The sequence below is a fragment of the Stenella coeruleoalba genome (assembly GCF_951394435.1).
Source record: "Stenella coeruleoalba genome assembly, chromosome: 14".
Taxonomy (NCBI): domain Eukaryota; kingdom Metazoa; phylum Chordata; class Mammalia; order Artiodactyla; family Delphinidae; genus Stenella; species Stenella coeruleoalba.
The window spans coordinates 58,122,522-58,146,425 of record NC_137160.1 but is presented as its reverse complement, the minus strand read 5'-3'; the positions used below and the strand labels follow the sequence as shown (position 1 = coordinate 58,146,425).

At 40.1% G+C, this 23,904-nt stretch overlaps 2 protein-coding genes across 4 annotated transcripts in view; one reads left to right on the top strand and one right to left on the bottom strand.

The window, feature by feature from the left end:
• The window catches only part of LOC307197130 (uncharacterized protein), a 79,275-nt gene that overhangs the window by 4,490 nt on the left and 50,881 nt on the right, over nucleotides 1-23,904 (bottom strand). The gene's annotated exons all lie outside the window — the stretch shown is intronic.
• Nucleotides 1-23,904, top strand: part of LAMA1 (laminin subunit alpha 1) — a 159,979-nt gene that overhangs the window by 120,994 nt on the left and 15,081 nt on the right. For 2 of the 3 annotated variants that reach the window (XM_079942780.1, XM_079942781.1), the window contains 14 exons: nucleotides 52-168; nucleotides 1,659-1,841; nucleotides 2,146-2,300; nucleotides 3,645-3,788; nucleotides 4,774-4,907; nucleotides 5,723-5,873; nucleotides 6,630-6,754; nucleotides 9,846-9,996; nucleotides 10,643-10,787; nucleotides 11,273-11,414; nucleotides 13,777-13,891; nucleotides 14,087-14,257; nucleotides 17,207-17,358; nucleotides 18,038-18,223. In XM_079942780.1, coding sequence (XP_079798906.1) covers nucleotides 52-168; nucleotides 1,659-1,841; nucleotides 2,146-2,300; nucleotides 3,645-3,788; nucleotides 4,774-4,907; nucleotides 5,723-5,873; nucleotides 6,630-6,754; nucleotides 9,846-9,996; nucleotides 10,643-10,787; nucleotides 11,273-11,414; nucleotides 13,777-13,891; nucleotides 14,087-14,257; nucleotides 17,207-17,358; nucleotides 18,038-18,223 — 2,071 coding nt within the window. Of the gene's footprint in view, nucleotides 1-51; nucleotides 169-1,658; nucleotides 1,842-2,145; nucleotides 2,301-3,644; nucleotides 3,789-4,773; nucleotides 4,908-5,722; nucleotides 5,874-6,629; nucleotides 6,755-9,845; nucleotides 9,997-10,642; nucleotides 10,788-11,272; nucleotides 11,415-13,776; nucleotides 13,892-14,086; nucleotides 14,258-17,206; nucleotides 17,359-18,037; nucleotides 18,224-23,904 lie in introns of those variants that run through there. The other variant, XR_013831327.1, reaches the window with a different exon arrangement.

Sequence of the window (23,904 nt, the reverse complement as noted above, 5' to 3'; positions counted from 1 at the left end):
GCAACTTTTTAGGACTAGCCTAAAAGGGAACACTTTTTCCCCTTTGAATAGGTATCGCGTTGGAACTGAGTGAATTGAAAAATACTGCAAAGAGATTTCAAGAGAATGCTGATAAAATTACTAAGCAGACCAATGAATCACTTTTGATACTTAGAGCAATTCCTGAAGGTAAGTGGAAGGGGGGTTCTTGATTTAATTAATATCTTCTTATTGCAAAACCCTTACACATGAGTGTGAGGAAGACCTGCCTCAAGTCTGATGGAGACCCCTCACCCGAAATGAGGCCAAGATTGGTAGAGGAATATGGTTTGGAAGTGAAGATCATTATGTTTTTTATAACATCAGAACACCTGCATTGAAGTAGTAGAATTATACCTGAAAAACAAAAGCCTTAGATTCTTTATGCTACCGTATTAATTGCTTACTTTTAAAATGGGCCTGAGATGAAAGAAGGGCCATTCAAAGAAGCAAGGAGGTAAAGAAGCTGGAATGTTCCTGCTTTAGGGGGAAATGCTAGATTCATTACAAATGTGGGAAATTAGAGAATTCTTGCTTGGAAATTAAAGAAATCTTCCTTTGTGAGGCGATAAGCATTCTAAAATAGATCACTTGAATACTGATGGTTTGGAAATGCAGTGTTCATTAAAATTTTTAATAGGTTAACTTTTTAAAAGTATAACAGGCGAGTTGTGCTGCAGTGATTTATTTTACACTCCTTCAACCTTTTCTTTTTTTTATAAGATGATTTTAAAAGTCTTATAAGATAGCCAAACATCTCCAAAGTTCTTCCGTCTGCTGGTTCATCTTATAAGCATGAAAGTTACCGTGGGGAGCTGGACTTGCGGCGCTTTGGACTGACTTAAATCAATGGAACATTTTCTGATATGGAAATTTCTTTTGCTCTTATTTATCTGTTTTTAAGGATACATGGTGTATGTTGATCAAGCACTCAAAAATAACTTTTTATTTGGAAGCAATTTCCAACTTGCCAAAAAGTTGCAAGAAGAGTAAAAAAAGAACACCTGCATACCCTTCATCCAGCTTCTTCTAGTGTTAATCTTTGCCCCGTTTGTGATTAAACACTTTAAAAATGAATACGAGTGCCTTTAAAAAAACCCATCCCCCAGGTTTTCTAGAATAACTGAATTCCACTTTATCTTTAGTGACCGTTTAGTTTTTACTGCACTGTTATTTCCAGCAGCCAGTTGATGTTGTGGGCAAGTACACTTCCTCTAGCCTAGGATACTTCCATGTCACTTACAGATTTAAATTCCCAAACCTTCTTATCTAGACGCAGAATGATTTGGAGATGGCGTTAATGACCATGAGAAGGGAGTGATAGGAAAGGGACCAAAGAAAGAAGTTTAGATTATTAACATGTAAGACGCTGAGCACATGGCATCTCATTGTGTATTGAAATCATATTTCAATACAGAGGGTTGTCATCAAAAATATTTCGTTCATCCATAAAAGGAAGCAGTAGAGCGTATGATATGCAGCCTTAATATTGCCATTAAAAACAGAAGCCCCCTTTTGTGTTCAACAACCAGCAAAAAATTCTGTAACATGTGTCTATGTGAAATTACGTTTGTTGTGGGTTTTTGGTTTTCTCTGTGTATAACCACCAGAGTGCATGCTTGCGTATAAATTTATTTCAGGTGTCAGAGACAAAGGCGCCAAAATCAAAGAGCTGGCCACATCTGCAAATCAGAGCGCTACGAGCACTCTAAAGAACGTCGTGGGATTGGGCCAGAAGCTGTTGAATACGTCCACTGACCTGTCCAGGGTTAATGCCACGTTACGAGAAACAGAAGAACTCCTCCGTGACTCCTCAGTGACCAGTAGGTCGTGGTCTCCCCTCCCATTAGGAAAGTCTGCGTCGAGGCTTTGAGTTTGCCAAGGGCACAGTGGTGCCTTGTTCACAAACAGCAGTCCTAAAAAATAAAAATGCACCAACATCTGCATTTGCACTTACAAAAAGAGAAGGGCCTTGATGCCTTGTGCTGGTGCATTTTTCATATATTTACCAAAATGCCAAGGATTTGATTATTAAGATACTCTGGTTTATCCAGTGCATTAATAATGACCAATTCATTTCTCTCGTTTCCTCCCTCCTGCCAACTTTCTCGCCACCTCATATTTTAGCTTTGTTGGCTGGAAGAAAAGTCAAAGATGTGGAAACACAAGCGAACCTTTTATTTGATCGGCTGAAGCCTTTGAAGATGTTAGAAGAGAACCTGAGCAGAAACCTATCAGAAATCAAACTGCTGATCAGCCAGGCCCGGAAGCAAGCAGCGTCTGTGAGTGCCCAGCACCCCTGCAGCTGAGGCTCCTGGAACTGCAAGTCCCAGAGGCCTCCTGTGCAAAGGGCCTTCGGCCACACTTTCTACTAACCAGCTCTCAGTAACCCCTGATTCCTCACAGCCTTGTCTCCAAGTATATTTAAAGCCGTGTTTTATATATATTTACCTAAGTATATTTAAGTCTATTTAATTAGTCTCATTTTCTTTGAGTCTTGCTTTTTTCGATGTGTTTCAGAATGTTGTTAGCAAAGAGATCTCTGTGTCCTTATGGACATTTATCATCGTGGCCTAGATTTATAGATCTGCACCAATTAGCTAGATGGTGCAGAACACATTAGGCCTGAGCGTCAGCATCCCTGTAAGTCTCACTGGTTGCGTATGGTGCTATTTCCATCATTTTACCAACTTTGTGTTCATAATCCAAGTACTCTTCAGAAGGTTCATACAGTGTGGGCCTCCTCTCTGTGATTCTGACAAAACAGCTTGAACTGCATGAATGCTGCACAAATCCAGGTCACTAACTGCATAAAACACACAATTTGAGAGACTGCTTCCTGGTCATCCTCAGCACATGGCATTGGCTGTGTGCCAAAGGAGAGGCATTTCAGGGAAATAAGACTTGAGAGAATATCATTTGTCTTGATCCTGGGGACTTGTAGACAATAGATGTGACCTCTGGTCTAAAGAGTATCTTCCTGAAGTTTCTAGCCAAGAAAAAGGAGTTCTGGATTCTTTGATCCCTGAGTGACTTCACTTTGGGAAAAGGGCTGTAGGTTTACAAGAGCTCTGGTTTCCATCTGTTTTAGTTCCAGTCACCAAATAAATGTAAACCCGATGGATGGTTCCAAGTGCTCTGGTTAATGTAAACTTATAATCTTGAAGGTTAATACAAGGATTATATGCAAGTAATTACTTATCAGAGAAATATGTAAGTGAAATAATTGCTCTATAAATATTTGCTGAGTAAGTAGATCAACCCTCCATTTATTCCATACATGATCATCAAATGTCCTGTGTCAGGTATAAGATTCCAAGGTGATTTGGATAAGCTCCTTGTCTTTAAGGAATTAAATCTCACATGATAGAGTTCCCAACATAAAATTCCCTTTTAAAACCTGACTGACTTTTCCACATTAAAATATTTTACCAAATAAAATAAGTTTCAGCATCATCTGACTTTCACCTTGTGAGACACGAAGCATTGTGCATCATCCAGAGAGGAAACCTGCTAGCAGTGACGATCTGGAACAGAATAGCACCGTTCAGCGCCAGGCGTGCTGCCACCGTGTGGCCCTACATGATTTTTAGGCACTTAGGGACACTTCCGTTTTCCTTCTACAGATCAAAGTTGCTGTGTCTGCAGACAGAGACTGTATCCGGGCCTACCAGCCTCAGATTTCTTCTACCAACTATAACAGCTTAACACTAAATGTGAAGACAAGCGAACCTGACAACCTTCTCTTCTACCTGGGGAGTAGCATCAGTGTGAGTATGACCCGCAAAAGCAACGCTGAGTCTCTTAGGGACAGAGTATATTTTCTGAATCGGTTAAAGAAAAATAGGGCCTTTGTGAAATCACTAATTCTTCTATGAGAACTAATCTTTTGCTAAACTGGTAACATTAGATTAAAAGTAATCAAACTACAGAACTGAATGCCCGTGAGGAGAAGAGTGGCATTTATGAAAAGTACCTCCCTCTGCCATCTTAACTGTGAGCTGTGGGACAGAGCTTTTCTTAATGTCTCCTGTGACCTCCGAAGCCACGGAGTTATGCTTTGGGTCTGTGGACATTGGCCGCTGTTACCAGGAGTGGAGGTGTGCACCACAAGGGGCATATCAGAATTGCCAAGCTTCCCCCCAGGCTATTCCACCCAGCGAGACTCCCAGGGTTCCCAGAGGGCATGTCCCTTATGGAAGACTACTGATTCATTTGACCGTGTCATTGGGAACAGGTCAGAGCCCTTGGGTATGTTAGGGCAGAAAATATTAGCAAGCGCAAATGCCATCGAGATGTCTTCTTAAGATACAAGGTGCAAAGCACAGGTCAGTCCGTGATGTACGATTTCATGGCTCCTGTCTCGCTGTACATCTCACGTTCGTGCATTGCCTTCTCAGACCGGGCAAACAAACAAGTGCAATGCCTCCCCTCATGACCCCGGTAGAGGCTGGTAACCGCCAGCAAGTTTTCTTGGAGAACTTCATGGGAGGCTTCATGGAGGGCTATGCTGGGCAAGGGTGGTGGGCACTGATGGCCAACGGTGGCCACCATCTCCAGTACCAATACTCCAGGTCATGCTCCAGCTCCAGGGAGGGGAGCATTTAAAGACAAAAGACGATCTTTTTTGTTTTCTACTTAAAAAAAATTTCTAAAGTAGAGAAAATGCTGTAAGAATCATCTTTTAAAGTGTTTTGGTGGTCATGCACACAGTCTGGCGTGTGAACTCATCCCAACTCATGCCCTGCACCCCAGGCTGACTTCCTGGCAGTGGAGATGCGGCGAGGGAAAGTGGCCTTCCTCTGGGATTTGGGCTCCGGGTCCACACGTTTGGAATTTCCAGACTTCCCGATTGATGACAGCAAATGGCACAGTATCTATGTAACCAGGTAGCAGAGAAAGTTCTCTCTGAGCATCTCGCATCTTATAAGTAATTACATGTTTGTAACATCATATAACTGTCTTCGAAATTTCTGGGAAGTCAGTGAAAGGATACTTGGTTTAGATTATAGAAATAATTTTTTTCATTATTACAGAAGAAATAAAGTTTGTTAGCAAAACCAACAATCAGAAGAAAAAAGTTAAAAGTTTATGTTGCCTTTAGAATGTTAGGTCCAAGTCTGAGGCAGCCAACTAAAATGTTTGCGCCCCAGCAGAGGGGAGTAAAGTGCAGCGTGGTGGAGATGCCACGTGGCTGGCAGTGGTACAAGTGGGACAGAAGATGAGGGTACAAGTGGGGGATGCGTTTTCTCAAAATTCAGGCACGAAGCAAAATTCTTCCTTTTAAAGCCCCTCTCCAGAGGCAACTGCTGTTAAGTGGCTGTAGGTATAGCTTTCTTTTCACTTTTCTGTAATATCACAGTTGGTTGGTGATGGTGTGTTATTGGAAATTTCTGATTTTTACTTTGTTATTTGAAAAAATAGGGTAATGATAAAGGCAGTAGACCGTTCCAAATATATTAAGTTCATTATCTGAAACTATTTTAAGCAAGGAGGTAACATGATGGAATTTATGTTTTAAGAAGAAATACTCCACAAGATTTTGGAGTGCAAACTAGGGGCAGGATGGGCAAGACTGGAAGCAGGGAGACCAGTTGGAGACATGGGCAGAAGCAGGTGGAGGCTGTGTGTGAAACAGATGTGTGTGTATGTGGACCAACTTGCAATTCTGCAGGTGCTCTTTTTGCAATTCTGTGACCCTTAGGTTTGGAAACATTGGTTCGGTGAGTGTAAAGGAAATGAGCGCATCTCAAAAGCCACCACCAAAAACAAGTAAATCCCCTGGAACAGCTAATGTTCTGGATGTAAACAATTCAACACTAATGTTTGTTGGAGGGCTTGGAGGACAGATCAAGGTAACCTTCTGAACGTTCATCTTAACAGTGCTGATTGGCTGATTTTACCAACGTAGAAAATGAATATGTTTAAATTTTTGAAAATATTCTAGGCAGATGAAGATTTTCCTGCTTCTGTTATTTTGTTTAAGGACAGTTCATCTGCAGAGTTGGGTTGGTTTTGTAAAGGATCATGCTTAATAGATAGCATAATGGAAAAGAAGCCAGTGGTTCATTTTATTATTTGGTTTTTTTCCCCAATAATAAAAGAGGAAACTCAATATTCCACATGAATTTCTGTAAACTCCCTTTATCTCTATTCTGACTCTAGTGGTGGACTAATACTAATTAGCAGTTAGCAAAGGAGCCCATCGTATATTTTATTACATCAGTTACCCTCTCACCCAATAAAGTTCACTCACCTGGACTTGGTTCAGTGCTCTGAAATGAGAGTAAGGGTCCCAGTTCCCGGCAGGCCCTCACCACTGACCACATTCTCTGGATCTCTTTCCTCATTAGTTAAAGGGCCTTCTCTCCAGTGACCCTAGTAACTGACCTGACCTTTGAGATCTTGTCCTGCTGTGTTGATTCTAGGATTCCAATTCATAATTGGAAGGAAGTTCAGTGATTACAGACTGGTCATTTTCCTGGATGTTGTTTTCTCAAAATTTGGATCTGTTAGATTTGAGCTCCCAAGGAGGAGTTTTGTGCACTTAGAGAATATATTTCTTTTCAACAAATATACTTGGATTATGTTTGTTTGTTTGTTTACATTAGAAGTCTCCTGCTGTGAAGGTTACTCATTTTAAAGGCTGCATGGGAGAGGCCTTCTTGAATGGACAGTCGATTGGCCTATGGAACTATATTGAAAGGGAGGGAAAGTGCCACGGCTGCTTTGGAAGGTAACGTGCCCCATGAGTAACACATAAGATGCTAACATGCACGGTAACAGTGTCCCGGGAGGAGGTTAGAGTTGCAGCATTTCCCAAACTCATTTGACCCTGATCTCTTTTTAAAAAGGAGCATTCCAGAGCTGTTTATGTTCCATAGAACATACTTCGCAAGTGCTGAAGTAGACACAAACAGGTGCTTTATGTCTACATTTGTAAATGGATTAAAACTGTCTTCATTTTAGATAAGTGCCCCTACCTACTAGCCAAAAACTTTAGCTCAGTGAGTTAATAAACTACTTCTAGCAACGGAATCCATTTGAGCGGGCCAGTAATTAGAATTCATTGCGCTTTTTACCTTTGTGTGTAATTTTCCATTATTAAATCATTAGCATGGTCCATTGATGTCCTTTAGATTTAAAAACTTTTTTTCTTAATATAATCATTTACCTTTAACTTTGATTTATATTACCAAGTAAGCTAACTGATTTTTTTTTATTCTTCTTTGAATATACTTACACTTCTCTAACATGGTGTCAGCATATGTTTATAATTATGAACAATCTCTCAGATCCTTCAAGGATAGTATAAAATAAACCATTGATTCTAACAGTTCACATCTAAATATGGGAAAAAAACTTCCATTTAGTCAACAGGCCTTTATTCTTTTTTTTTTTTTTTTGCGGTACGCGGGCCTCTCACTGTTGTGGCCTCTCCCGTTGCAGAGCACAGGCTCCGGACACGCAGGCTCAGCGGCCATGGCTCACGGGCACAGCCGCTCTGCGGCATGTGGGATCCTCCCAGACCGGGGCACGAACCCGTGTCCCCTGCATCGGCAGGTGGACTCTCAACCACTGCGCCACCAAGGAAGCCCAGGCCTTTATTCTTGTGTTAGTTTTGAGAGGCTGTTGCAATAGAGCATTGGCTGCATGGCTGACCTTGACCGGACAGTCATCTGTTTCTGGGCCCTCTGCTCGGTACTGGTGATGGCAACATCAGTCACCCAAGCTTACTCCTTCAGTGTCTCATGGTCTACGGAAAATTACCTAAAATACTTTTTTGTGGTAACATAAAAAAGAGCTCTGCGCTGTAGGGGCGATGGTAGGTAGAGCATCCTGGGCGTGGGGCCCGAGTGATGCCTCCTCACTCACGGGACAGCTGCACGGAGTCTGACAGGTCCCCATCTCATGGGTGCCAGCTTGGATCAGAGCAGTCTAGTCATTCTTCCAGGGTCACGGGGCTGAGAGCTGGGAGGGAGGGCGTCTGCCCGGCCCTCCCGACCGCAGCGCTCCCCCCGGCCTCCCATAAATGCTGGGCGCTGGAGGAGAGCCAGCCATGAAGTGCTGTGGCAGACCCTTTGTCATTTGTCCCGGCCTCTTACCCAGGCAGGGGCCTGGAGCTGCCTTCCTGAGGCCCAGCTGGGGAAAGGCATATGGGCCTCATGGTTATAGAACGGAAGTCTGACCCACAGGGGACGAGCCCCAGAAATGTGCCGCTGACCCAAGGGATGTGAGCCTTCTCAGGAGAATCGCATTCAGTCATCATTTCCTTTGCATTCATCCCTCTTGGTGGCCACCTGACTGGGGCAGGCCCTGCTGAAGGAGAGAAGCCAGAAGCAAAGACTCAACCTTCCTGAGAACAGAGAACTCCTGAGTTCTGGGGAGGGAGAGGGCAGACGGATTTCTGGAATTTCGTTTGAAACCTGGCTTTGCATTTTCTTGTGTGTGTTCTTGGGCAAGAACTTAATCTTTGAGGCTCAGCTTTTAATAGGCAAAATGGGACCCCACTAGGACCTCTGAACACAGTACAATTCTCAGAGCTAAACCAGAGTGAACATTTGCTATGTACCAGGCACCGTTTAAAGAACTTGACATGTATTAAATCATGTATAGCTCTTCCAGAGAGGTTCTAGTGTTACCCCTATTTTACAAATGAAGGAAATGAGACACAGAGGGGTTAGGTAACTTCTCTGAGGTTACACAGCTAGTAAGTTGGGGAGCTGGGATTTGAACCCTAGCAATCTGGTTCTGGAGTGTGTGTCCTTAGCTACATGAAACCGGTTGCCAAAAGATAAAGCAATGGGACATGCTTCTAGGAGGCCAAAGTTTTAAGGATTAAATAATTGAGAATTAGGCCACAGTTTGTTTATGCAGAGTGCATTTCCTTAAAGTTATACTTCCTTATAAGAGATCTCAAGACGGAAATTTTTAGAAAAAGCAGGTTGTAGAAAGCTATAAATTTGAAACCTCAGGTTTTACAAAGCACTGCTACATTTTGTTTTGTTAATGGAAACAATTTCACTGTTGGGTTATTCTGTTCCTGCTTGGAGATGTGACACAGAGTGGTTATTGCACCTTCAGCTGGGAAAAATGCAAATTCTTACCCCAAAACACCCTAATCTAATTCACTTTCGAGCCCTATGATGTTCCAGAAAAGTACTTTTTGAACATAAGAATATGTTCTAAGTACTTTGTACCTGAAGAGTGAATCAAGTCAGCTTTTTGAGACGTTGGGAAAACTGGAAAACACGTATCTAAGAAGTGCTGGGGTCCATGGTATGTAACTGCTGTAAGCTTATCCTGCAGATTTTTGAGATTCTTTTTTGTCAATGATATTTTTGCAAACTGATCCTTTTGGCACATTGGTACATATTTGTTTTCCATCATTAGTCCAGTTTAGTTGAATTAGTTAAAAACGAGCATAAGGTGATACATGCCAGTAAAAAATTTATTCTGAAAGTGCTGGAATTAAGAAAGGACATTAAAGGAAACTAGACATTAAGGGACATCAAAGTCACATTAAGAGAATTAGAACAAATGAAAATCTAGTCACTAAGTAGAATCCATCCTTTGAGGGAATTTCTTTTTACTACAGTGAACACTGCCCATGTTAACTTTCATTTCCTTACAAGGCAACTGGGTGCTTGTCTCGCATGATCTCATGGGGAGCATATTTTAAGATATTATGACTTACACTTGTTATCAAATTATGGAAATAAATGCTCTATCACGACTTTTGTGAGGAAGAACTCAGTAGAAGTATCATGTATTCTATTTAACTGCCTTCCTAAGAACGGATTGTATTTCACCTTCTGTCCTTGCAGCCCCCAAAATGAAGGTGCTTCCTTCCATTTTGATGGGAGTGGGTATTCTGTCGTGGAGAAGATGCTCCGGGCTACTGTGACGCAGATAATTATGCTTTTTAGTACCTTTTCACCTAATGGGCTGCTTCTCTACCTGGCTTCAAATGGCACCGTAAGAGTCTGTGGGGCCCTGCACCCTACTGTGTGTATACAGTTGGATTGCTATGAGGATATTTATGTTTGATGATTGTTTTATGAGCACATGCTAGGATAATATATACGTATATATGCCATATCGGTCCCCCTTTTTAAATGATTTGTCAGTACAAAATTACTGAAGAATGTTTGGAAAATATAGAAGCATATCAAGTAGAAAATAGCTTCCTATCATTATAAATATCAGTTGAACATTTATTATTAAATTTTGAGCTTGAATAAGACGTCTTGTTTTACTCACTCTGACCACCTTATTTGAATTCCATTGCAGGAAGTTCATGTTCTAATTTTTATCTTAAGTGCTGCTGATTTTTCTCAATCTTCTAGTTTTATTTTTAGGATTGGCCCAGTTGTCAATCTAAATGAAAAAAATAGAGATTCCACTTCTCTTCCTGCATTGTAGATTTTGATGACCATGAGTTTATCTGACATATGTCTGTATATTATTCTAGAAAGCCTTTGTGGACACTTTTAATTTTGGACTGTTGGGCCAGATCCTGTTTTCTTAGTTTGACTGTAGGAGGTTTCCGCCATCCCTGACTTGAAGAGAAAGGAAATATTGTGATAATAATGGAGGCTTGGGTAACTTTTCTTTATTACAGAAAGACTTTTTATCCATCGACTTGGTCGACGGCAGAGTTAGAGTTACAGTTGACCTGGGTTCTGGGCCTCTTGCTCTTACTACTGACAGACGCTATAATAATGGAACCTGGTACAAAATTGCCTTCCAGCGAAACAGAAAGCAAGGTAAATGCACAGGTAGACGGACGGAATGCCGGTCGCCCTCATAGGAATAGAAATCTTTCCAAGGTCAGCAGTCTTTTTTTACTTTAGCTTTCTAGGTATGCTTAAATGATATTCTAATCAAAAGCCATTGTTTTCTTTGGAATACTGAGCACCAGGATTCACATTTTGCTGGAGAAATATTCTAATTCTCTGTCTGTGGTTTCCAAATGCATTATTTAACGTTAAATGCTGAATTGGAGTCAAGGATAAAATTGATTCTGTTTTCTTGACACACATACTGCTACCATTTAGCATGTATATTCTGGATTTATTGACTTTTGTAAAGAGGATTTTCATTTGTCTTTTAACAGTCAAGAACATCCCCTGGTCAAATTTGCAGAATGTAAAAGAATATGTCTTTGTAAATGACCTTTGTTAGACGTCTGTGTTTACTTTATTGTAGAAAATGACTCATTTTCTGGTCTATTCCTCTTGATCTTCTCTAGGACTCCTAGCAGTTATTGATGCATATAACACCAGCTACAAAGAAACCAAGCAAGGGGAAACTCCAGGAGCATCTTCTGACCTCAATCGTCTAGATAAGGATCCAATTTATGTGGGTGGATTACCTAGGTCAAGAGTTGTAAGGTATGATATCACATTGCAGAATTTTCATGTCCCTAATTACCAACTGCCTTAGTTTCCGTAACAAAGTTCCACAGACTGGGCAGCCTAAACAACAGAAATGTGTTCTCTCACAGTTCTGGAGGCTACAGTTCCAAAATCAGGTGTCAGCAGGGCCACTTCCTTCTGAGGATTGTGAGAAAGAATCTGTTCCATGCTTCTCTCTGAGCTTCTGGTAGCTTCAGGCATTGCTCAGCTTGTAGGTGGCATTCTTTATCTGTGTGGACACGCTGTCTTCCCTCTGTGTGTGTCTCTCAGTGTCCAAATTTCCCCTTTTTATAAAGATACCAGTCATACTGGATTAGGACCTACTGTACTGACCTCACCTTAACTTGATTACAACTGTAAAGACCCTATTTTCAAATAAGGTCACATTCACAGGTACTGGGGGTTAGGATTTCAAAATCTTTTGGTCGGGGTGGGGAAACACCATTTAACCTATAACGTTCTGTTTTGATTAGTATGCCATATAATTGGGAAGTAAAGAAAGCCTTCTGCAATAGAACTTACGATTTTCTGTTTATTGCCTATAAAACATCTAAAAATTGTTACTGTGCAATATTTGGAGACCCACTTTCCATCACACGTCACTCTCCTGTCCAGACATTCTAGAGTGGTAGAATCTTTTTGGTGACAAAAAGAAAGGAATCATGCTTTCTGCAGACATATCTGGATTCCCCTTTTGGTGATTAGAATGAATAATGTATGTGAAAGTTTAAAGACCAGCATCAGCAAGTTGGATTAAAGGTAGCAGAGGAGAGATGCACTGATTCTTGTTCTTGTTTAGCTTTGTGACTTTAATAATTTCATAAACTTCCTGTAGTTTACTGTCCTCAGTTTTGTAATTTTGGACTGGGGACAAAGTAAGCTCTAAGTTTCACACCATTATAAAAAAGGCATATACGGCCAACAGTCAAGGCAGCCTAGCTTCCAGGGAGTGGAATCACCAAATGTCCAAACCGAGTCACTCAGCCCCGTGGTTTTCAAATGTATATTTGTAGCAGTACCTCATCTTCAAGCCGGGTTCTTATACAGAAGTGCAGCCACTCCAGTTGCTATGGGTTGAGCAGCCCAGAATCCACTTCCTGACACACCCCCTTCTCTGCCAGAAATGTGTGAAAGTTCCAAGGAACATAGTCACCACCTTCACATACAACCACAGTCACCCACCTTCAGGGTCTTGGAAATAAATGTCCCAAAACTTCAGCGGAGTTGGTCGCTTGTCCCCGGTCTTAACCCTCTGCCAAGGCAAAGCCAGGACTGGAAGCCTCTCCCTTAATCCCTGATTACAGATGTCATTCCTAACACAGTGGCATTGGGGATGTTTCTGAGGTTACAAGCTGTGTTGTAATTCATTTGTTCTTTACCTAAATGCTACACAGCGTAGTCCCTGGAGAAAAGGACAGAGTCCCTTTACTAGGAAGACATCTCAAATCACAGACTTTCATGATAGATGGGTCTCGGGTATCATCGGGGCCAGTCTCCTCATTTACAATGGAAGAAATTGAGATTCGGAAAGGTTGAAATTTGCCCTAAATCATGTGGTTTCTTAATGGCCGACAGCTCATTGCATAGCACAGAGAAAAAGTGAGATATGACATGTAGCAAGAAGCCATGTTCCTGCACAGTTCTCCTGTCACTAGCTGATGCTTCAGGGTGTAACTGGGAGATGTTCAGTAGTCTCCATCATTTGGAAATGTTAGCCTGAGTACACTGAAGCTCACCTCACCCAGCAGAGTGGCGATTTCTGTTAATAATGGCTTAGTATCAAAGAAATAAGGGTTCTGGATAATCCCAGACTTCACCAAATGCAGTTATTTCCTTCAGGAGGAAGTTCATGAATATGTGGTATGGACAAGAGCCGATGCTGTCTCTAACCGAGATCCTGGGAAATCACATTGCCCACACCTGCCCCCGTGGGAGGTGAATGTTTGCTCTACACGGAGACTGAATTGAAATCTAAGTGCTATAATTTCCTTATGGCAGTGCACTGTCTCTCTTATAATTAGCCTCTGTTTTAGTGAGTATATCTAAATGGTACTGACTATAATAGTTTCCCTTAAAATATTAAGCATGCTTTTATCTAGGTAGCCATCTAGGTAATCAGCCTCATAAATTCAATCCCTTTCTTTAGTCCTAAGGAGAGTACATGTTTGACCTGAATTCTCACCATCAGTAGTCTTGTTAGAGGGAGACCTAGACATTTATGAGAATGACACAAGGAAAGAGATCTTTCTTATTTGTAGGTCCATTTTTATTTCTTCTTTCAAAACTGGAGTTATAAAATCCAATTTTGTTGCTGTTGTTCTCTTGCCCTTCCCTACAGGAAAGGTGTCACCAGCAAAAGCTACGTGGGCTGTATCAAAAACCTGGAAATATCTAGATCGACCTTTGATTTACTCAGAAATTCCTACGGAGTGAGAAAAGGCTGTATACTGGAGGTGGGAAGTGTTTTATTAATATTGGGATGAGTTTCTATAAATGCCCACTGATTTACTAACATAATAAGGCAACAGGATCTAAACCAGGGGTGTGAACAGAAAAGAGGTGGTGGGGAAAACGGCAGCAGCCTCCAGGGTGGGAGGTTCAGCATGCGGGTGGGCCTCACGGTGCTTTCTCCTCTCCTTTGTGACCAGCCTGTCCGAAGCGTTAGCTTCTTGAGAGGCGGCTACGTTGAATTGCCACCCAAGTCCTTGTCACCAGATTCGGAATTGTTGGCAACATTTGCCACCAGGAACAGCAGCGGCATCATCCTGGCTGCCCTGGGCCAGCATGGGGAGAAGCAAGGTCACCGGCAGGCCCACAAGGTGAGTGGCTCAAAGGCTCTCAAGCCAGGAGCTCAGGAAGGAAATGACTTCAGGAAACACTGGATGGAAGATGACTTAGTCATAACATGTATTCTACAACATGTGTGCCTGGTTGTTAATGGGTGTGCGTTTTTAATAAGCAAAAGTGATTATTGCTGAATGTCTTTCCCTTACGAATCAGCGGTCTCTTTGTGTTGCATAATCCATCTTCCTTGTTTAGCCATTGAGAAGAAAGATCCTTGCTGTCTACCTAGGATTCTTATAGGATAGGTGATATTTACCTTTCCTCTGCTTGAACTTTATATATTATGTAATTTGAAGAGATTCACAGAATACTGATGTATTGTATTAATGAAGTAGAAGCCATGCAGCTACAATTCAGAGTACTGTTCTCTACTGTGCAAGGTATTTTACAGACATTGCTGTATAATTATTACAGCCACACTTCAGGGTGAATGCTGCTTCCTGTATTTTGCTGAGGGAGAAATGGATTCAGAGAGCCTGGCTAACCTGCACAAGATCACACACCTGTTATTTCAGAGCCTGACCTGGAACACCAGTCTGTAGACCCCAGATACCTCACAAGACACTGAGTGAAGGTCTGACAAGGACAGATTGGTTTATGGGCTCCACCAATCTTTTTTCCTTTTTTTAAGTTGAGATGAAATTTACATAAAATAAAAGTAACCATTTTTAGGTGAAACAGTCAGTGGCACTTAGTGCTTTCATAATGTTGTGAGGCCACTTTCTCTATCAAGTTCCAAAACATCTTCATCACCCAAAAGAGAAGCCTATGCCTGTTAAGCAGTCACTCCCCATTCACCCCCTCCCCGAACCCTGGTAACCACCAGTCTTCTTTCTGTATCTAGGAATGAATTTACCTATTCTGTATATTTCATATAAGTGGACTCATATGAGTGATATTCTGTCTTTTACTTAGCATGCTTTCGAGGTCCATCCACATTGTAGCATGTATCAGCACGTCCTTCTTTTTCATGGCTGAATGGTATCCCACTGTATACAGAGCATAATTTATTAGTTCACTGATGGACGTTTGGGGTTGTTTCTACCTTTTGACTATTGTGAATAATGCTGCTACGAACATCTGCATACAAGTATTTGTTAGAGTACCTATTTTCAATTCTTTTGGGTATATACCTATGGGTGGAATTGCTGGGTCATATGGGAATTCTATGTTTAACTTCTTGAGGAACTATCAAACTGTTTTTCTCCACCAATCTTAATAGGACCTCTTATAAATCAAAGTTTGCTACTAAGTCAGCAAAAAGGAACGGTGTCATCCAGTGCTGGCAAGACCTTGTGAAACACTCCCATTCCAGTTCTGCTGGTGGACCTCTCTCATTGTGGCAAAAGAGTGTTAAGAGCTTTAAACATTTTCAAACCTTCAACTCTTTAATCCCACCTTTAGAAATCTTAGAAAAATTTCACAGGCCAAAAAAAAAAACAAAAAACAGTTAAATGTTCATTACGTATGGTAATAAAAAGTTAGAAACTACCTACATTTTTAAAAAAGGAATAGATCCCACAGTGAGATTTCATCTCACACCTCTGAGAATGGCAACCATCAAAAAAGATAAGAGATGGGCTTCCCTGGTGGCGCAGTGGTTGAGAGTCCGCCTGCCAGTGCAGGGGACACGGGTTTGTGCCCCGGTCCGGGAAGATCCCACATGCCACGGAGCGGCTGGGCCTGTGAGCCATGGCCACTGAGCCTGCATGTCCGGAGCCTGTGCTCCGCAACGGGAGAGGCCACAACAGTGAGAGGCCCACGTACCGCAAAAAACAAAAAAAAAGAAAAGATAAAAGATAACAAGTGCTGGTGAGGATGTGGAAAAAAGGGAACCCTTGTGCACTGCTAGTGGGAATGTATAATATATTGGTACAGCCACTATGGAAAACAGTATGAGGCTTTCTCAAAAAATTAAAAATCAAACTCCCATATGATCCAGCAATTCCACTTCTGGGTATATATTTGAAGGAAATGAAATCACTACCTTGAAGAGATATCTATATCCTCTTGTTCATTGCAACATTATTTACTGTAGTCAAGACATGGAAACAAACTGAGTGTCTATCAGACGAATGGATAAAGACGTGGTGTGTGTATATGTATACATATTATCAATATCTATTTATTTATTTATACAGTGGAATATTATTCAGCCATAAAATAGGAGGAAATCCTACCATTGAAAACAACATGCATGAACCTTGAGGGCATTACGTTAAATGAAATAGGTCAAAGAGAGAAAGACAAATACTGTATGATCTCACTTATATGTGGAATCTTAAAAAAAACTCATAGAGACAGAACAGATTAGTGGTTACCAGAGGTAGGGGCAGGAGAGAAGTGGGTGAAGGGGGTCAAAGGTACAAACTTCAAGTTGTAAGATAAGTTCTGGGGATGTGATGTACAGCATGGTGACTATAGTGACAATATCATATTGCATATTTGAAAGTTGCTAAGAGAGTAGATCTTAAAAAGTTCTCACTACAAGAACAAATTTTGTAACTATATGAGGTGATCATTTACAGTATATTCAAATATCCAATGGTTCTGTTGTATACCTAAGACTAACACAATGGTATATGTCAATTATATCTCAATAAAATGGGAAAGGGAGAAACAGATCAATGACTTACAGTGTAACTGTTTGTTAGTACATAATGTAGCAATAAATAATAAGTATGAAGACTGTAGAAATGGAAATCTTTGATATGGTTAGTGATAATAGCATAATACAGAATGTAAATTATGTCAGCAGAGGTTAGAAAGCAATATACAAAGTATAAAATAGTTGTTAGATGGTGATATTCTTAAGGAACTGCTTCCTTGGTGCCAATACTCCCACATTACCTTCATAAGATGATAATTCTTTAAATCCTATAGTAATGTCTTTTCTTTGGGAATTCTCTGTGTGACCTTCCCAGCCCTTCTTTTCCATCATGCTAATTGAAGGCCACATCGAAGTGCATGTTAATCCTGGGGATGGAACCAGCCTGAGAAGAGCTCTCCTGCATGCTCCCACGGGCACATATGGTGACGGTCAAGAGCATTCCATCTCCTTGATAAGGACCGGGAGGTATTTGCGTCACCTTATGAAGGCTCCCCAGTAGGAGGCCTGTATGCAGTGAAATGATTGGGATAATTAGTATGATGTCATTCAGAGTCTTTATAATACCAAGATAATTCTAGAAGCTTGATAGAATACCTCTTTGGAAAACAATTTGATCTGCTTTGTAATAAGATATTTGCAGAATTTTCATAATTGAACATCCTTAAACCTGCCCTTTTCTGGGACCCGGCATAAAGTTTCTTTACACTGGAATAATTCTGTGTCGAATAAATTCTAATAGTGAATGGTAAAATAGCAAATAGTAAATAGTAAAATGTAAACAGTGAAATAGTAAACAGTGTCATATCAACATTTCTATATAATTTCTCTCCAGAACTGTAGACCAAAAGTTTTAAAAAAAACACTGCACATTTTGTCACAGGTAAAGAAGTAAAAGATTCTCTCCAAAAAGCAATTGAACTGAATAATATTTAATCACATTCCATTCATTTTTGGAGAACGTTTACCTGTAAGTTTTATTATCCAAGATTCACTTTTTTATTCACACACATGTTAAATGTCATGTTAAAATGTATCTTCAAGGCACTTTTATAATTCAGTAAGAACTTGCTGGAATTAGATATTAAAATGGACAGTTATGTTTCATTATATTTGAAAACCTTTATTTTCTCCTTTAACCTTTTAGAATTATCACTGTCCAACTGGATGAGACAGCTCCTGTGGAAATGAAGCTGGGCCCATCAGCAGAAAGCAGGACAATAAGTGTGTCCAACCTGTACATAGGTGGTGTTCCAGAGGGCGAGGGGACACCCATGCTCAAGATGAGAAGCTCATTCCATGGCTGTATCCAAAACCTGATCTTTAACATGGAGTAAGTGTGACTGTGCTCTCAGCATGATTTTGCACTTCCTGATCTTTTAATGCCCAGCACTGACACTAACCTACAACGTAATTTTGCTGTTTGAGATGGCCCCAAATTCTACAAGTTCCCGAATAACAAGTGAATCCCGTGTTCTATAAACTCCGCCAAATGGCTTTATTAGACTAGAATGATGGAAAAATCTGGTCATCATGCATGAGAAAAAAAGAACCACTAAACATTAGTTCCATAGTACTGTCAACACACAGCAGAGGTCAAATACATTTTGGCATGCGCTTTTTTTTAACATCTTTATTGGAGTATAATTGCTTTACAATGGTGTGTTAGTTTCTGCTTTATAACAAAGTGAATCAGCTATACATATACATATATCCCCATATCTCCACCCTCTTGCATCCCCCTCCCATCCTCCCTATCCCACCCCTCTAGGTGGTCACAAAGCACCAAGCTGATCTCCCTGTGCTATGTGGCTGCTTCCCACTAGCTGTCTGTTTTACATTTGGTAGTGTATATGTGTCCATGCCACTCTCTCACTTTGTCACAGCTTACCCTTCCCCCTCCCCATGTCCTCAAGTCCATTCTCTACGTCTGTGTGTTTATTGCTGTCCTGCCCCTAGGTTCTTCAGAACCAATTTTTTTTTAAGATTCCATATTATGTGTTAGCATATGATATTTGTTTTTCTCTTTCTGACTTCACGCTGTATGACAGACTCTGGGTCCATCCACCTCACTACAAATAGCTCAATTTCGTATCTTTTTATGGCTGAGTAATATTCCATTGTATATATGTGCCATATCTTCTTTATCCATTCACCTGTCAGTGGACACTTAGGTTGCTTCCATGTCCTGGCTATTGTAAATAGTGCTGCAATGAACATCGGGGTACATGACTCTTTTTGAATTACGGTTTTCTCAGGATATATGCCCAGTAGTGGGATTGCTGGGTCATATGGTAGTTTTATTTTTAGTTTTTTAAGGAACCTCCATACTATTCTCCATAGTGGCTGTATCAATTTACATTCCCACCAACAGTGCAAGAGGGTTCCCTTTTCTCCACACCCTCTCCAACATTTACTGTTTGTACATTTTTTGATGATGGCCATTCTGACTTGTGTGACCTCATTGTAGTTTTGATTTGCATTTCTCTAATGATTAGTGATGTTGAGCATCCTTTCATGTGTTTGTTAGCAATCTGTATATCTTCTTTGGAAAAATGTCTACTTAGGTCTTCTGCCCATTTTTGGATTGGGTTGTTTGTTTTTTTGATATTGAGCTGCATGTACTGCTTGTAAATTTTGGAGATTAATCCTTTGTCAGTTGCTTCATTTGCAAATATTTTCTCCCATTCTGAGAGTTGTCTTTTCATCTTGTTTATGTTTGCCTCTGCTGTGCAAAAGCTCTTAAGTTTCACTAGGTCCCATTTGTTTATTTTTGTTTTTATTTCCATTTCTCTAGGAGGTGGGTCAAAAAGGATCTTGCTGTGATTTATGTCATAGAGTGTTATGCCTATGTTTTCCTCTAAGAGTTTTATAGTGTCTGGCCTTACATTTAGGTCTATAATCGATTTTGAGTTTATTTTTGTGTATGGTGTTAGGGAGTGTTCTAATTTCATTCTTTTACATGTAGCTGTCTAGTTTTCCCAGCACCACTTATTGAAGAGGCTGTCTTTTCTCCATTGTATATTCTTGCCTCCTTTATCAAAGATAAAGTGACCATAGGTGCATGGGTTTATCTCTGGGCTTTCTATCCTGTTCCATTGATCTATATTTCTGTTTTTGTGCCAGTACCATACTGTCTTGATTACTGTAGCTTTGTAGTATACTCTGAAGTCAGGGAGCCTGATTCCTCCAGCTCCATTTTTCTTTCTCAAGATTGCTTTGGCTATTTGGGGTCTTCTGTGTTTCCATACAAATTGTGAAATTTTTTGTTCTAGTTCTGTGAAAAATGCCATTGGTAGTTTGATGGGGATTGCATTGAATCTGTAGATTGCTTTGGGTAGTAGAGTCATTTTCACAATGTTGATTCTACCAATCCAAGAACATAGTATATCTCTCCATCTGTTTGTATCATCTTTAATTTCTTCATCAGTGTCTTATAGTTTTCTGCATACAGGTCTTTCGTCTCCTTAGGTAGGTTTATTCCTAGGTATTTTATTCTTTTTGTTGCAGTGGTAAATGGGAGTGTTTTCTTGATTTCACTTTCAGATTTTTCATCAATAGTGTATAGGAATGCTAGTTCTGTGCATTAATTTTGTATCCTAGTACTTTAGCAAATTCATTGATTAGCTCTAATAGTTTTCTGGTAGCATCTTTGGGATTCTCTATGTCACTGCAAACAGTGACAGCTTTACTTCTTCTTTTCCAATTTGGATTCCTTTTATTTGTTTTTCTTCTCTGATTTCTGTGGCTAAAACTGCCAAAACTATGTTGAATAATAATAGTGAGAGTGGACATCCTTGTCTTGTTCCCGATCTTAAAGGAAATGCTTTCAGTTTTTCACCATTGAGAACAGTGTTGGCTGTGGGTTTGTCATATATGGCCTTTATTATGTTGAGGTAAGTTCCCTCAATGCCTACTTTCTGGAGGGTTTTTATCATAAATGGGTGTTGAATTTTGTCGAAAGCTTTCTCTGCATCTATTGAGATCATATGGTTTTTCTCCTTCAATTTGTTAATATGGTTTATCACATTGATTTGCATATATTGAAGAATCCCTGCCTTCCTGGGATAAACCCCACTTAATCATGGTGTATGATCCTTTTAATGTGCTGTTGGATTCTGTTTGCTAGTATTTTGTTGAGGATTTTTGCATCTTTGTTCATCAGTGATATTGGCCTGTAGTTTTCTTTTTTTGTGACATCTTTGTCTGGTTTTGGTATCAGGGTGATGGTGGCCTTGTAGAATGAGTCTGTGAGTGTTCCTTCCTCTGGTATATTTTGGAAGAGTTTGAGAAGGAGAGGTGTTAGCTCTTCTCTAAATGTTTGATAGAATTCGCCTGTGAAGCCATCTGGTCCTGGGCTTTTGTTTGTTGGAAGATTTTTAATCACAGTCTCAATTTCAGTGCTTGTGATTGGTCTGTTTATATTTTCTATTTCTTCCTGATTCAGTCTCAGAAGTTTGTGCTTTTCTAACAATTTGTCCATTTCTTCCAGGTTGTCCATTGTATCGGCATAGAGTTGCTTGTAGTAATCTCTCATGATCTTTTGTATTTCTGCAGTGTCAGTTGTTACTTCTCCTTTTTCATTTCTAATTCTATTGATTTGAATCTTCTCCCTTTTTTTCTTGATGAATCTCACTAATGGTTTATCAATTTTTTTTATCTTCTCAAAGAACCAGCTTTTAGTTTTATTGATCTTTGCAATTGTTTCCTTCATGCCTTTCTCATTTATTTCTGATCTTTATGATTTCTTTCCTTCTGCTAACTTTGGGGGTTTTTTGTTCTTCTTTCTCTAATTGCTTTAGGTGTTAGGTTAGGTTGTTTATTTGAGATGTTTCTTGTTTCTTGAGGTACGATTGTATTACTGTAAACTTCCCCCTTAGAACTGCTTTTGCTGCATGCCATAGGTTTTGGGTTGTCATGTTTTCACTGTCATTTATTTCTAGGTATTTTTTGATTTCCTCTTTGATCTCTTCAGTGATCTCTTGGTTATTTAGTAGTGTATTGTTTAGCCTCCATGTGTCTGTATTTTTTACAGATTTTTTCCTGTAATTGATATCTAGTCTCATAGCATTGTAGTCAGAAAAGATACTTGATACGATTTCAATTTTCTTAAATTTACCAAGGCCTGATTTGTGACCCAAGATATGATCTATCCTGGAGAGTGTTCCATGAGCGCTAGAAAAAAATGTGTATTCTGTTGCTTTTGGATGGAGTGTCCTATAAATATCAGTTAAGTCCATCTTGTTTAATGTATCATTTAAAGCTTGTGTTTCCTTATTTATTTTCATTTTGGATCAGCTGTCCATTGGTGAAAGTGGGGTGTTAAAGTCCCCTACTATGAATGTGTTACTGTCGATTTCCCCTTTTATGGCTGTTAGTATTTGCCGTATGTATTGAGGTGCTCCTATGTTGGGTGCATAAATATTTACAATTGTTACATCTTCTTCTTGGATTGATCCCTTGATCATTATGTAGTGTCCTTCTTTGTCTCTTCTAATAGTCTTTATTTTAAAGTCTATTTTGTCTGATACGAGAATTGCTACTCCAGCTTTCTTTTGGTTTCCATTGCATGGAATATCTTTTTCCATCCCCTTACTTTTCAGTCTGTATGTGTCCCTAGGTCTGAAGTGGGTCTCTTGTAGACAGCATATATACAGGTCTTGTTTTTGTATCTATTCAGCCAGTCTTTGTCTTTTGGCTGGAGCATTTAATCCATTTACATTTAAGGTAATTATCGATATTTATGTTCCTATTCCCATTTTCTTAATTGTTTTGGGTTTGTTATTGTAGGTCTTTCCCTTCTCTTGTGTTTCCTGCCTAGAGAAGTTCCTTTAGCATTTGTTGTAAAGCTGGTTTGGTGGTGCTGATTTCTCTTAGCTTTTGCTTGTCTGTAAAGGTTTTAATTTCTCTGTCAAATCTGAATGAGATCCTTGCTGGGTAGAGTGATCTTGGTTGTAGATTTTTCTCCATCATCACTTTAAATATGTCCTGCCACACCCTTCTCGCTTGCAGACTTTCTGCTGAAAGATCAGCTGTTAACCTTATAGGGATTCCCTTGTATGTTATTTTATTGCTTTTCCCTTGCTCCTTTTAATATTTTTTCTTTGTATTTAAGTTTTGATAGTTTGATTAATATGTGTCTTGGCATCTTTCTCCTTGGATTTATCTTTGTATGGGACCCTCTGTGCTTCCTGGACTTGATTAACTATTTCCTTTCCCATATTAGGGAGGTTTTCAAGTATAATCTCTTCAAATATTTTCTCAGTCCCTTTCTTTTTCTTCTTCTTCTTCTGGAAGCCCTATAATTCGAATGTTGGTGCGTTTAATGTTGTCCCAGAGGTCTCTGAGACTGTCCTCAATTCTTTTCATTGTTTCCTTATTCTGCTCTGCAGTAGTTATTTCCACTATTTATCTTCCAGGTCACTTAATCTATTCTTCTGCCTCAGTTATTCTGCAATTGATTCCTTCTGGAGAATTTTTAATTTCATTTATTGCATTGGTCATCATTTTTGTTTGCTCTTTAGTTCTTCTAGGTCCTTGTTGAACGTTTCTTGTATTTTCTCCATTCTGTTTCCAAGATTTTGGATCATCTTTACTATTGTTACTCTGAATTCTATTTCAGGTCGACTGTCTATTTCCTCTTCATTTGTTTGGTCTGGTGGGTTTTTACCTTGCTCCTTCATCTGTGTGTGTTTCTCTGTCTTCTCATTTTGCTTAACTTACTGTGTTTGGGGTCTCCTTTTTGCAGGCTGCAGGTTTGTAGTTCCCACTGTTTTTGGTGTCTGCCCACAGTGGCTAAGGTTGGTTCAGTGGGTTGTGTAGACTTCCTGGTGGAGGCGAGTGGTGCCTGTGTTCTGGTGGATGAGGCTGGATTTTGTCTTTCTGGTGGGCAGGACTGCGTCCAGTGGTGTGTTTTGGGGTGTCTGTGACCTTATTATGATTTTAGGCAGCCTCTCTGCTAATGGGTGAGGTTGTGTTCCTCTCTTGCTAGTTGTTTGGCATAGTGTGTCCAGC